Source organism: Panthera leo, chromosome F3 (assembly GCF_018350215.1).
Source record: "Panthera leo isolate Ple1 chromosome F3, P.leo_Ple1_pat1.1, whole genome shotgun sequence".
Lineage (NCBI taxonomy): Eukaryota > Metazoa > Chordata > Mammalia > Carnivora > Felidae > Panthera > Panthera leo.
This window is the reverse complement of record NC_056696.1, coordinates 55,257,266-55,272,664: the sequence shown is the minus strand read 5'-3', so window position 1 is coordinate 55,272,664 and position 15,399 is coordinate 55,257,266. Positions and strand designations below refer to the sequence as shown.

General features: G+C 36.8%; 1 protein-coding gene across 5 annotated transcripts in view; it reads right to left on the bottom strand.

Annotated features, from left to right (window-relative positions):
• The window catches only part of SPATA17 (spermatogenesis associated 17), a 196,714-nt gene that overhangs the window by 164,926 nt on the left and 16,389 nt on the right, over positions 1 to 15,399 (bottom strand). For 4 of the 5 annotated variants that reach the window (XR_006199131.1, XM_042926292.1, XM_042926291.1 and 1 more), the window contains exon 4: positions 3,950 to 4,000. The exons of the other annotated variant lie outside the window; for it this stretch is intronic. Coding sequence is in view for 3 of the 4 variants with exons in the window: in XM_042926292.1 (XP_042782226.1) it covers positions 3,950 to 4,000 (51 nt within the window). In the remaining variant the exon portion in view is untranslated. The remainder of the gene's footprint in view (positions 1 to 3,949; positions 4,001 to 15,399) is intronic. 5 annotated transcript variants of the gene reach the window in all.

Here is a 15,399-nt window from a genome sequence, read left to right as displayed (position 1 = left end):
CTAAAAGCTGTTCGAAAAGAGAGAACTAAAAAAAAAAAAAGTGGGGGCCAAATTTAGAGGAGATCTACAATGGAACAGCCAAAATGCTGGAGGAAAAGCAGAACCCTAATCTGGAGTAAAGTCGAATTAAAGACCAAAAGGCAATAAAATGTCCCATAGAGAAATGGGAGGAATAAGGCCCCAAGAGCTAATATAAAAATTTATTGAGCAATTTATTGCTGTATTAATTGTCTGTCACTGGCCTAGCAGCATATCGTAACGGATTTTGAAAAGGCATACTGTGGGTTTTGACAGTAGCTTATATCATAGCAAACCTCCTTCAAACCTGTACATGTTATGATACTTTCGAAAGGTCCTAAAGTTCATGAGATATTCCATTCATGTGAGAATTGCACTAACCAAATATCACCTTACCACATCCAATCTATCTCTACCACATAACCCCATCAGATTCTCAAAAAGGTCTGATCCCCCAGCAAAGGCTTAGATCCCCCAGCAAAGGCTTAAGTAATTTCCAACTGAGGGGCTTAAACAAAAAGTATTTAAAACAAATGACTTTTTAACTCCTTGTTTAGAAAAGAATGGGCCAACATTCATGATTTATTCAGGGACATTTATTTAACCACCTACTATAAGCCAGGTCCTGTAGATACAAAGACTAAGAAGATAGGATCTGGGCCCCAAGGGACTTACAGTGTGTGGGGGGTGGATACAGGCATGTAAATTAGTAAGGATAATAAAATGTTACAGGTTCTATAACAGAAGTATGTCGATGGTAAAAGAGGACATAAAAAGAGAGAGTGATCAATTCTACATGGGTAGGGGGATCGTAAAGTCTTTAGAGAGAAGGTGACCCTTTAAAAAATAAATGCAGCAAATCAGGAGATGAATACCTATTATATTTAAAAAATCACATACATATAATTTATTCTTCATTATAAAAAAAGTGACCTCTACATAGGAATGGATAGGCTAAAAGCATACTTTTACAATCCCTCTCTTTTCAGGAATGCTCCACTAGCCTCTTTGGCAATTGATGATAATTTACTTGTCATGCTAGGAGTCAACAGTCAAACATATAATTTGTAATTGGCTCAGTATATAAGGCAAATTAAGATAAAAGTTTTATTTTCTATTGTATGTGAAAATCCTATTCACGATTTGAGTGCACATATATCTGTCTGAATATTATTCCCGTATACATTTTGGTAGTTATCTATCACTCTTAGAAATTCTTCCTCCTGGACATGAACAGCCATCCATATTTAAATCATTTAAGGGACACTTATTTTGAACAAGGTTACTTGGTAGCTGATGAACTGAAAAGGTAGAGGTGTGAGTATTAGAAGGAAAACTTCAGCTAGAGGTATCCAGCCTTCTGATGTGCACAGCATGAAGGGATGTGGACCACACGCTGATCTCTTCAGCCATTCACTCTTGCAGAAAGTAAAGTCTTCCGAGCCCCATCTTGCAAAAATTCACTCCTTACAAATAAATTCAGTTCTGGTCACTGTGATCAACCAGTGCTAAAATTTCATCTTTGTTAGGCAATCATTTTGGCCTCCATGCAAGTAAGCCCCTCTCCTGACTCCTCATCTTAGGAACATGAAGTAAGTACCCAGTCTGTTACTAAGTCAACTCATCCAAACCTCTGAAGGCAGTCTTTGAACATCTTCCTAAGAGAAGTGTCTTTATTATAAATTCCCACAGTAGTGTTTACATCCTCCACATGGCTCACAAACACTCCTATGCATCTTTAGTCAATCAGCTCAAGTTTTCCTCTGCCTCACTTTAATGGCCACTGCATCACACCTCTACTCTTCTCTCCTGAAATGTATCAAATAAAAAATAAACCCAGACATAGCAAGAGAGACTTTATTTGAAAGAATTATTGCAAGGAAGAGGGAGTATTGTGATCACCACCATAGATGGATTGGACTACTGCCAGAGGGAGAGCACTTTGACCATAAGATCTGCAAGTATGTCAAGAATTCGGCACAAATAGTTTTTCTTTTACAGGAAGATATAAACGAGGCTAGAAAGAACCTGATATGCAGAAGTGGGATGAAAGGGTGGCATAATTGTACAGTAGATCAGAGAATGTTTTACTGGAAAGCCAGCCTATTCTCAGGAGGAGGTATTCTATGCTGGCTAAAGTTCAGGGGGAAGGAGAGAACCTTAATCACAGTTTGGTTAATAAACATGTTTTTCCAATTGATCAATGGGGACAAGCAGTTCTGCTAATCATTTGTGAGGTAAAGAATGGAAACTTGGAAAGGTGGGCACTGGCTGTGTCATAGATAAACAAAGGGCATATCTGTGCCTCTTATATAAGTCATGTGGTGAAGGGTAAATTTTTTGTTTTTTCTTTTTGCAGTAAGCTGTTTCCAAAACCCAAACGGTGGGGGGTTTTTAAAACTTTGTTGTTTTCCACGATCCCAGGACTCAGGTAAAGTTCAACATTGTCGATTGACATTAATCAAAGACAAGTTGACATTGGGCGATGCTACTAGGAAATGAAGGTTTTAGTATGATGTTGGAGTAAGTCAAAAACTCTGTGTTCCAAGTGTTACCTAGATACTTCTAATCTAGGTAAACAGAATCATGATTCAAGCCAGATAAGAATTCAAGAAGAAGACTGGGGGCTAAATAACAACAGAATGCATTTTTCTAACTCTGTCTTCTGGTTCTCTTTCTCTCTCCCCTGGTGACCTAGGGAGGCATCTAAGTCTTAGGTCATCAACCGCTTTACCGTAACGGTCATCTGTTGGTTTGTACTTTGCAGACACGTCCGACACAAAGTAAGCAGCAAAGGAAGAACCTAACAGTGTTGAAGGCTCAGATGTTAGGTCTTTGGCAGAGCTATGCAGAGAATCAAAATCTCCTCAATTCCCAGATTCAAGCATTCCCATTAAAAGAGGAGAACCAAATTCTTTTCCTATAGTAATACATTAACAAAGGTAAAAATAGCCCACTGCAGCTATAGTCTCTACCTCTGGTTCAGGAAAAGAAGCAAAAAGACCTATTTCTTCCTTTTCCTTTTTCCCCTAGACCACAAAGAACAGAAAGGTGAACAGACTGAACGTGCAGACTGTCCCTGGGCCAGGCTCTGTGCACACCCATACCTGTAGAGGAAAGACCCCTTCCCAAAACAGTATAAATAATCAAAGTAATGTTAATTCACCTGCCATAGTTCAGCACAGGACAGTCAGAAGGTATTTTACTACCTTGCCTCATCCAAAATAAAGGACATTATTAGCAGAAGAACTCATAGATCAATGAAAGAGAATATAGTAAGGCAACATAAGTTTTAAGAACATTAATTAAATTCACCAAAGTAATTCCTCCATTTATAATAGCGCCACAATTAAGCTATTACCATACTGTCTGAGACAAGAGAGATAATACTTTTGTTGGGCTCACTCCCAAAATCTGGGCAGAAACCAAGCCAGCCTCATAATCACTAAGTTCAGCTTCCCATTAGGAAAATAACACGTAAAAATGAACACGGAGATGATAGAAATAAAACTTCGAAGGTGGAAACTGACTTTATTACTGTTAAATCATATGAATAATTTCTAATTGATTTGTATTGGGCCGGCATCTTATATTCCAGAACCATGTTCAACTATTTATCACAATATTCTATACGACATATGGAAACTAATACATTGCTTCATTAATATTTACGGTCTTTCTCTAGTTATGGCTCAGAGATATTTAACATTCTAAAACATAAGCACTGATAATTACATGTTTTACATTTTACTCTAATTTTTAACACTGCCAAGATTATTTAGTATAACTAACTTTTTAACTATGTACTCTTTTCTCTCTAACCATTAGCATATCAATCAAATTTGCATTATTCTGGTTTGCTCGTTTTATTAAAAGCGAACTCAGGGCACAATTGACTTTTCATTTGTTTAACAAGTGAAGAAATATTTACCCTGACAGCCATTGCGTTGTAGAGATTCATCTTCATAGTACAAAATTCTAACTGTGAATCAAGAAAAAAAAAAGATGGCATATATTCCAGTTACACAAAGACAGTGCAGCCTATTTTTACATATAAAAGATAAGAATCTTTATACATAATACATAATAAGAGTTCTAGGCTTAGAAAAATGAAATCAAACTTTGTATTGAAGAGATAGGCTTCCTAATACATAATGCAGGCTTAACCAGAAAAATCTATGGTAGTCAAACTAGGAGCTAATGGAGATATATGATCATAAAATGCTCTCCGCTGAGTTTGATAATCAATGGTGCTCTACTGAGAATAGAATAACAAAGCAGAAATATTCACAAGTGCTGGTGACACGTAGTATTGTATGATTTATTCACTGGGGTTCTTTTAGCCAAAACTCACAGAAACATAAAAGGAATTCATATTTCAAGACGTCTGGTTTAATGAAAAATTCAAAGAAATGCTGTCTTCAGTCGAAATCGTTCAAGGATATGGATGCAGTGATGGAGCAAAATTGTGCCTTCCAACCATCTGTACAAAATGTTATGTACTTAGCTGCCTCCTGAGTAATCCTTGGGAATTTTGTTTCATTTAATATTCATTTTAACACCATAAAATCATAAATACAATGATATCATGTTACAGCAAATCCCCTGATATAGTAAAGACTTCCTGAGGTCTTGGTTTCTTTCTAGTATAGACACATTTGTCTATTAATAAACAAATCTCTGTTACACTCCATAATCGTGTAGCAATATGGCTTATTTCAATGAAAACATTGCTTTAAATGAAGTTTCTGTGTCTGTTATATCTTTCTGTCAAAAATATAGAATTAACATAATTCATAACAGTACAATAAACAGTAAGGGCAATGAAATATATATTTTTAACACAAAATATTACTAGATCCATTCTTATTCAATCAAAATGCATTGACTGATAGAACTTGAGCTCAGGTAATAGGTGTTATGTTTAGGTAAAAATCAGAGATAAGTGCCTTAACCACTTATATAGGGGTTTTCGTCCCTGCAACACACAAAAATTCATACAAAGGTTTTCACTGTAATTAGTATTGTTTGAATTGCCTGGTCTGATCCAAAGCAAATTGTCTGTGGAGAGCAGCAGGCCTGGATTATTTATCAACAGTCTGAGCAATTAAGAACCAGTTGGCTGCAATATGTTATTTACAAATGAACACAATGATGTTGCTTTACTTTAAATTCTCTTTCTTCATCAGAGCAAGCAAGGCATAATTCTTGGTGTTGGAGGTGAATTTAAAAGATTTACTTTAATACCATATTTCCTCAAGTCACATCGAGGCAGATGAAACCACTAAATGTTTTATTACAGAAGAAACATTAAAATTTACATTTTTGAGAAAGTGTGGGTTCAGAAAAAGGTAGTGTTTCTCAGCTTTATTACACGGCTGTTCAGTTAGCGGCACGGAGTGTGTGTGAGCTCTCCAGCTACAGAAGCGAGTTCAGTCCCGGATGTTGCTTTTACCAGCTGTGTGGCTCTGAACGAGTTCCTTCAAGTCTGCCAGTCGTGGCTCCCAGGCTCACAAAATGGAACAGTACATACTCCACAGAGTTCGGTGAAGATTAAAATGAGATAAAATATTTACGGTGCTTAGGACACGGTTGATGATAATTAGAGAAGGGATTTTCACTGGTGCTACTACACATTTTGTAGCAAAAAGTACGTAATTTAACAGTAAGTAAAATTCCTAAAGTAAGAAGTTAAATTTTATTCTGAACAAAGAGAAAAAAACAGAGCTAGCTTTTTAGTGTAAGCATTCTGAATTTGATAGTTAAAAGGTGGAACAGCACTTTGATTCCCATGCACCATTCTCATTTGAACCACTAACTGATATTAAATGTATTTGCTTTGGAAAGTAACAAAAATAATACATGTGCGAAAAGTAGAGCATGATCTCGATTATAAGAGGTACCAAGGATAGTCAAACCCACAGAGACAGGAGAATAGCAGTTACCAGCGGTTAAAGAGAGCAGGGAGCTATTGCTAAATGGGTACAGAGTTTCCAGTTGAAATGAAGGAACGATTTTGGAGATGGGTGGTGATGATAGTTGCATAAAACATGTAAATATACCTAATACCACTAAATAATAAATAATAGTACAGTTAAAAATGGTAAAAATAGTAAATGTCATGCTATGTGCATTTTACCACAATTAAAAAAAAAAAACACTAACAAGGGGCGCCTGGATGGCTCAGTCGGTTGGGTACCCGACTTCAGCTCAGGTCATGATCTCGCGGTTGGCGGGTTTGAGCCCCGCGTCGGGCTCTGTGCTGGCCGCTAGGAGTCTGAAGCCTGCTTCTGATTCTGTCTCCCTCTCTCTCTCTGCCCCTCCCCCGTTCGTGCTCTGTCTCTCTCAAAAATAAACATTAAAAAAAAAGGTTAAGGGGCGCCTGGGTGGCTCAGTGGGTTAAGCGTCCGACTTCAGCTCAGGTCACGATCTCGCGGTCTGTGAGTTCGAGCCCCGCGTCGGGCTCTGGGCTGATGGCTCAGAGCCTGGAGCCTGCTTCCGATTCTGTGTCTCCCTCTCTCTCTGCCCCTCCCCCGTTCATGCTCTCTCTCTGTCTCAAAAACAAATAAACATTAAAAAAAAAAAAATTTTTTTTAAAAAAAAAAGGTTAAAAAAAATAAAATAAAAAACGCTAACAAAAAACATTGCTGGAGGTGAATTGTTCATTTCCATGAGCTATCTATGAGACACAGACACTTTAAAACTTTGTAAAATTTATTTCATCTAAGTCTTTTTATTTCCGTTCTGAGCAATGATGACTGTTTGTTATACTAGTGTTTGTTCTTTGGATTACATGAAGTAGTTAAAATATAAACATACCAAAGGCCTTGTTCCTAATATTATTTTTTAGAATTGTTCTAGAAATTTGTTTTTTTCCATTCCTTGAAGTTGGATAAGCAAAGAGTATCCTAGCCACTAAATATTAATAACATATCCAAGAATGACAAGCTACTGTAATTTCTCAGCAGACAAAAGTCTTAAAATTTGTCTTACTATTTATTAATTTCCCATTTTATCATTAAGGTACAAGTCTACTAAGACTGGGCTGAAAATCAGGCATAAATGGTGTTAGTTCCTTGTAATGAAAATATGATGTTCAATTTTAGATGTTTCCCCAAATGTTTGTTGAAGAAACAAAGGAAGGGAAAGTGGGAGGGGGGAAATAAAGAGAGAAAGAAGGCTAAACAGAATTGATATGTTGCATTTATAACAGAGCAAGAAGAATTTCTGGGATAAAAACAGCATTTCAACACTAAATCAACTATTTGTTAGCTGTATGGCCTTTGCCATGTGATCAAGCTCAGTTTTTAGAAGGCTTCTGAAAGAAAAAAAAATTTTTTTGGAGGATGTATCCTTTTTAAAAACACAATTTTCTGAGCGGTTAATATCCATGTGAATCTTTTGGACAGGGCTGCTATTCAGTGGGATTGGATCATAATTACCGATGGAGCATGTTTCATATTTTGAGTTTCTCTCTTTATTTCTTTTTTCTATCAGGTGAATTACAATGGGAGGGTGATTGGGGACAAATGAGAACCACTCTCTTAGAGGTCAAGTGATATTCAAACCTCACCACAATCAGGTCCCAATTTTTTTCCCCCAATTATCTCTCACCACTCCATTCCTTTAAAGCTCATTCTGATCCAATTACTATTTTTATTTCTTCACCTCCATGCCCATAGTAGTCCCCTTGCCCAAAATGTCTTATCATTCTTTGCTAGCTGTCCAAATCCTCTCTCTCCTGTTTTTCTTGCAAGCATTTATAGGACAAACTATCTTTTCTCGCCCACTCCAAGTGCCATCAACTGGAGGAAGCTGGCGTTCTCCTAGTTCCAAAGCATACTTTCACAAACCAGTAAAAAGGACTCCTTTAAAAAGGACAGCAACAGGGGTGACTGATTGGCTCAGTTGGTTGAGCATCTGACTCTTGATTTCAGCTCAGGTCATGGTGTCAGGATCATGGGATTGAGCCCTGTGTAGGACTCCGTACTTAGGATTCTCTGTCTCTCTCCTTCTGCACCTTTCCCCTGCTCATGCTCTCTCTCTCTCTCTCAGAAATAATTTCTTTTTAAATGGGCAACAACAACAACAAAAACCAAAAGAACAAGAAACCTTACATCTTAATCTCAAGCTTTCCACGTTTATACACTCTATTCCTTTCTAGTGTTGTCATCCCTCAGGTCTCAGATTACTTATCCTCCATCCTTCCTCCTCCTCACCTCTCCCTGACTTACTCCAATCATCTGCTCTAAAGATTCTGACACCAAGTAATGGTCTCACCCTTCATCACAACTCCTGCCATTATCTCAAGACTTTTCAAATTCATGTAGACAGCACACTGAATTACAAAATCCCACAATTGCCTGTTTTTTCAGTCCCAATGACCAACACTTCAGTGTACCTTACATTCCTCTAACCTTGTTCCAGACCTTGTGAACTAGAAGTGTTCCCCTCTTAAGTCTTAAACTCTTAATGCCAATTCCTCTCCTTCAACTCCAGTGGCTTAATTTCTCTTAAAGGTTCTTCCACCTTGATCTGTATAGATCTAGAACAGATATTTCTTGTTCCCCATTTTTAAGTTCCTCATTCACATATTTTTATATACAATGGCTATGTGGTATTTTGCTATATGGAATATACCATAAATTATTTCATATTTCCTTTATTGTTGAGTATTTAGGTTGAAAACCAAAAAAAAAAAAAAAAAAAAAAAAAGATGAGTTTCAAGGGAGAAATGGTTAATCATTTTCAAAAGCAGAACACTTTAAAAATTTTTTTTCTTAAGTTTTTTATTTCAATTCCAGTATAGATGACACGTACTTATATTAGTTTCATGTGTACACTATACTGATTCAACAATTCTATACATAACTCAGTGCTCACCAAGACAAGTGCACTCCTCAATCCCCTTTGCCTATTTCAATCATCCCCCTACCCACCTCCCCTCTGGTAACTATCAGTTTGTTCTCTATACTTAAGTCTGTTTCTTGGTTTGTTTCTCTCTCTCTCTTTTTTCCCCTTTTCTCATCAAAAGCAGAATACCTAAAACAATACATGTTTGTAATAATTTTGAGTAATACATCTATATAAACTTGACCAGATCAACTGGCTTTATTTGTTCGACTGGGCAGTACAAAGGAAAAATTTGCCTTAAAGTGATGACAATGGAACTTTTAGAAGCTATGCACATATGGATAACAGATCTGATGAGCCTGAGCCTTTGTTATTTTCCACATCAGTGCCATCCTCATTTCATAATTTTGAGTATAATCATTAAAATGATTTATTACCAAATAATCATGAGTATTTTGTGCATATGCTTTGCCTTGTTTGTTGGCAACTGATACCAATCTGTTCATTATCAACAGCTGATTTTTAAAATACCCTTTCTTTTTACACACACACACACACACACACACACACACACACACATTAAAAGCCAATTATACTATTTCTCACAGTTATTATTAATATAATCTTTAAAAGCAGGGGAACCAAATCTAAATTAATTTCATAATTATGAAAACATATTAAGAAAGTTTTAAGTTAATATTAGGAGGTCAGAAACTTAAGTTATCCAGCCTTTGGTATTTATCTAAAATGCAAGACTTGAAGGGAAAAAATATGTTTCAGTTTTTTGCTCTGACACTAATGGGTGATAAATGTTGCCTTATTAACTTACCACTTATTTGGAAGTCCTCTACAGAAATTCATAAAAAGAGTTGGTAACTATCGAAGAAACATTTATTCATCTAATTAAGAGAAATAAAAATGTCTGTAGAAGTAACTGTGTCAATCTCATTAGTATTTAAAACAGTGACCAATATTTTATATATTTTTACTATCCATTAAAAAAAAAAACCCTGCTGGTATTTATCATGACAACATATAATGGAATTTTATAGTAGATGGCATTTTTTGTCCCACTTAAAGTTAATAAAATTTCTTTCTGTTGTTACTCCTTCAACTACTAACCTAATACGAAAACTTTGTAAGAAGCAGTAAAATGGTAAGCATTATATAAATATTGTGAGCTGTGATTTTCAGCAATATAGAAAATGACTTTTATAATTTGAGGAATAATCTATTTTTTAATAGTGTTTTAGTAAATTAAATGGTCCTACCATAGGCTATTCACACTTCAGCACAAAGTTTTAATTAAATTCTGTTAATGTGGTTGCCATACATGTTATTCACTGAATGATCTCAACTGAGCTGTTTAGGACTATAGTTATTTATTTATTTATTTATAATGCATATAGAATTAATCATGTACATTAGGGTAGTGTTTCTACTTACTGCTCTCCGAGTGGTGAGAAAAAATAGTGCATTTGATATTAAACATAAAGTAAACTATGTAATGATAAAATGTAAAAAAAAAAGAAAGAAAAGAAAATTTAAAAGGATATCAAGATGTATACAACTATCCTATAGAGGTTATAGTGATGAATTCACTCAGGTAACACTCAAAATGCTAGTGCTTGAAATGACATGGATGAAAAAATATTTCAACATTTCTCAGGTACTTATCACCAAAGAACGACTGTTTTCACCTCACCTCTTATGAAATAAAGCAGAGTGGTTGAAAACAAGAAAGGTCCCGTAACAGTAGGACTCTCTTGAGTTTCCAACAGGAAGAGCAGGCTGCTCAGCAGGTATGGAAATGCATTATGGACAGAGCACACACACTACACTAGATAACCATCAAATTGTTGTTATTAAAAAAGAAGAATCAGAGCATATCCTAACAGGAAAAGATGTTTAAGGTTGTAAATCAACAATCCGGGACCCCTAGGATGGACAAATTTGGTTTATGTTGCCAGACACAGAAGCCTGGAAGTCAGCAGGAAGGCCAGAAATGGAGGTTGAGAAAAAAAGAAACAAAAACAATACTCATCAAGGAAGCAAGAGCCAAATCACAAAAGATAATTGGAAATGATCTATTATCCTGAGTTAATGAGGACACTGTGGTAGAGAACCCATGATACTTTAGGACTAGATAAGCTAGCTGGTGTCGCTATGAAAATTATTTAAAAGCTGGATAGAAATCTTTTAGTTCATAGAATTTTGAGGGAAGCTGTCTAGAACTACTGAACCTATCTAAGGAGATCCTAGGACCTCTCTCTTTTCTCAGTTCACTTTCTGTTTGACTTCTGCCACATCTGAGACTGTTGACAATGCCAAATTTTCATCAGTTCTCTCCTCTGCTTTCTGTGACCTTGTGTCTCTGCTTTTCTAGTTATTATCTGTCTATACCCCTTTCCTCTGCCTAAATCCTACCTAATGCATTCCACAAGCCTCAATTCTTGGTCCTCTGCTCTACTCTTAAGATATTTTTCTCCTTCAGGTAGAGAATCCTGTCATCTTGCAATGATGGCTCTAAAATCTTTATCTCCAGCTCTGACTCTTAATCTAAACTCCCATGCAATAGTTCACTTTAATAAGCATTTGTTGAGTGTTAATTATTATATGCCAGACACTCTGCAGAGACGGCAAAATCGCCTTACAAGATATCACCACATGGAGGTGTCCTAACATCATCACAAACTCAAAAAGCTCAAAACATCTTTTTGTAAGCTTCACTGAGTGCCCCATTCAGAATGTTTCTTATAAACATGCATGCTTTTGTTATCATTATAACCATTAATCAGCTTTGCTGAGATAAAAATGCAGCTATCTCGGTAGCTTACAAAACAAAACATTTCTCACTTACATTAACTGTCGACTAGGGTTCCCTGTAGCTACGTTGGCTCTACATTTCTTCATCTTAACCCCAAGGATGAAGGAGCAGCCCAAGATGGACATGGGCCTATCTTGTGTCAGAAGGAAAGAGGGAGAAAGCCTCTTAAAATGTCACCTTGAGTGTGGCATGTCCCATCTGCTCAAAGCACCTGGCCTAGTCCAAAATCAATGAGATGGGAAAGAATCATTCTTTTATGAAGAAGAGGGTAGTGAATAGTTTTGGCCCATATTGATACTAATCATCAGTTACGTTGACCATAAGCAAGACTCATCCAACATAAATCCCTGTGAATCATTTAGTTAGCAAACATTTCTATAGGCTTTCTATGTGACATTGACTGTGATAAGTTTAAGATGCAGTAAACTGAAAAGTCACCACTATTCAGTTCTCAGTCAAATAAGAGATGTAAATAAGCAAATGTATCACAGTGGGACAAATGCCTACATGAACAAAGCTAGGAAGGCACACCTGATATCTCCTGTCTCCCACCATTGTACACGCAGCTTCAGGAGAGCAGGGAGGTTAATCTTTAAGTCTAGAACAGGAAGTAGGGATTTGTAGCAATGGGAGGGAAGTCAAAGTGCAAAAGGGCATTCCAGCAGGGTAAAAGGCATTTACAAAAAAATCTGTGGGACACTGCATGTTTTGGCCATGTGATTTGGCAATGATTTAATGGCAATTGATTTGGCAATCATTTGGCAATGATTTAATGTGTCCCGGTATATTTTACACAGGTGCATATGTTTTATACAGGTGAGATCAGAGAAGAAGAAACCGGGACACCATGAAACACCTGACATGTCAAATGAAAGAGTGAGAACTCCATACTGTAGGCTATGGCAAGAAGGAATGTCCACATGGGACCAAAATGATGACATTTAGGTTGAAATCAAGAGACTTTTATGAGGGGAAATGGAGGGTGTTTGATGGCTGATAGGAGATAAAGGGTAGGGAGAAGGAGGTAGTGGGGAGTCTGGGATTACTGGATTTTTGGTTGAATGGTTGTACCGTTTATCTGAATAAAGGAATACGTAAGGAGGGGCAGGTTTGGGGTATCTGAGGGACATGCAGAGAAAATCCTTAAGGGGTTAGCATGTGGATCTATACATATCAGGAACTAAGAACTTTAGGTGAATCATTTAATCTTCCTGAGTCTCCATTTTGTGATCAATAAAATGAAGATAACACGTGTACTTTCTACTTGACAGATTATTGCTGGAAAATATGAAATATTGGATATAAAGAATTTTTAAATGAGAAATTCCTTTTCAAATGTAGGAAATTATAAAAGTCACATTCAACTCCTGACCAACCTTCTTCAACTCCCCAAACTCTCTGAGCTCCACCCCTCCTGTCTCCCATTACAACGTGCTCATTCCCAATTTCACAGCCTCCTTTATGCTGATCCTAACTGAAATGTCCTTCCTGGTCTACAATCCACTAATCCCCTGAGGGTCAGTTCAAGTCTCATTTCTTTGATCTTTGGAGATTACATCAACTCCCTATGGAAGCCCTTATTATCTGTTCATGTGTTTGGTAGGGAGAGTTCCTTTTAAATTGGCTTTCCTTTTTAATTAATTTATTTAATAGATAATGCATTCACATTGCTTAAAATTCAAAGACTACAGGAGAGTTTATAATACTAAAAAAATCTCTTCCTTATGTTTATTCCTCAAGTACCCAGTTTTCTTCTCCCTTAGGCAATTAATATCATTAGCTTTTTGTGATCCTTTCCCAGACTAGCAAATTAAACCAGTGGCCTTCGAATCATGCAGAGGTGGCTTGGGTGACAATAGAGGCCACAGGGAAAAGGTCCAAGCAGTTGAATTTCTTCAACTTCCAAAACAGCTGCACTGCTTGCACTGTTTACCAGATGGAGCTAAAAATTCTGCTAAAATTTTAGTGAAGGGGGAGTTCTGTTACTAAAGTTTCAAAATCACTAACCTCTGTCACTTATTTTATAACTTAATCGGGTACTATATGGCATTATTATTATTGTATATAGCTATTAGGCCAAAAGAATTATGCAGAATAAATATGGGAAATGGTTTAAACATAGATACTACAGACTATGTGTGTGACAGTGTGTACTAATGTGTGTGATAAGATAATTAATGTAGACTTAGACAATATTCACACCCCACTCCCCAACCCAAGAAAGTAGCAGGTCCTTTCATGCATTCTTGCTTCAGATGGCTTATGAGTGACTGTCTATATCTACCTAGCTTTGCTTTCCTAAAACCTGAGCTCTGAGAAATTATGCTAGAATGGTAGAGAGATAGTAAGAGGGGAGGTGTGGGCAGAGAAAGAGAAATAAAGGAGCAAAGATTCCACATGCCTGGGAAGGAGCTGGGCATTAGCTTTCTGAAATAAGGAAATACAACATTTGGCATCCCTATTGCTTCTGGGAAGTGGCTGAAACTCTAGGAATAAACTTGGTGGCAGCTGTGGAAGAGACAGGACTCAAAGTACTAGGGATATCGGGATAGGGCTCTAACAAAAATTCCCATTCCCTTTATGTGGCCCACTAACAATAGAGTTCTTAAAGGATGAACACTGAGAGATCAAATCCATGGGCGAGGACAAGGGGCCTCCCCTGAATGAAGGCTCCACAAAGGTGGGATCTGTGGTATGTTAGCACTACTTAAGCCTCAAGGACTTCTGTATAAGCCAAAGGGGGGAAATCTCCAATAATGAACTTAACTTCAGTTGCCTACCAACTCAATACTACGAACAGTTTGAGAATCACATCAAACTGGGTTTGAACTTTCCTCCACTTATCAGTAACAATATGTCCTTGGGGAAATAACCACCTCTAAGATTAAAGTTCTTCATTGATAAAACGGTGATGATATTCATAGGACTGGTATAAGACTTTAGTTGGTATACACAATAAATATGTAAAATGCTTACTATAATATTTTAGTCATAGTCGTCAATCAGTAAATGGCAGCTATTTTAATATCATTCAATAATTACTTATTGAGATTTGATTATGTTATTTGAGATCCTTATGTTAGGTACTGTGTACATAATGGCAAAAATAGATAAATAAATAAAACGGACTTATTCTAAAATAGCTTACAACTTAATAAACTTAAAAACCATCAAAAACCAATCTAAATGAGGAAAATCTCCACCTTTCCCCCCATCCCCCAAGAGCTCAGACAATTGGATCCTAAACCAGAGAATAACTTAGTGATCATACTGAGTGATACTCTTTTTTTAATTATTCTTTTTAAGTTTATTTATTTTTGAGAGAGAGAGAGAGACTGAGAGAGAGAGAGACAGAGACAGATCACGAGTTGGCGAGGGGCAGGGAGAGAGGGAGACACAGAATCCAAAGCAGGCTCCAGGCTCTGAACTGTCAGCACAGAGCTCAATGCAGGGCTCGAACTCACAGACTGTGAAATCATGACCTGAGCCGAAGTCAGATGCTTAACCGACTAACACACCCAGGCGCCCCATGAGTAATACTCTTTTTGACCAAACTCAGTTAAGACATTAAAGTAACAAGACACATTTTCTAGACTGGCTCATTATATGAATTTTTTAAGATTTTTTTTTAGCAACTCCAGCATCATTAGAATAAATATAGATTCCCAAGATGAATACTTTAACAATAGTCACTGAAATGT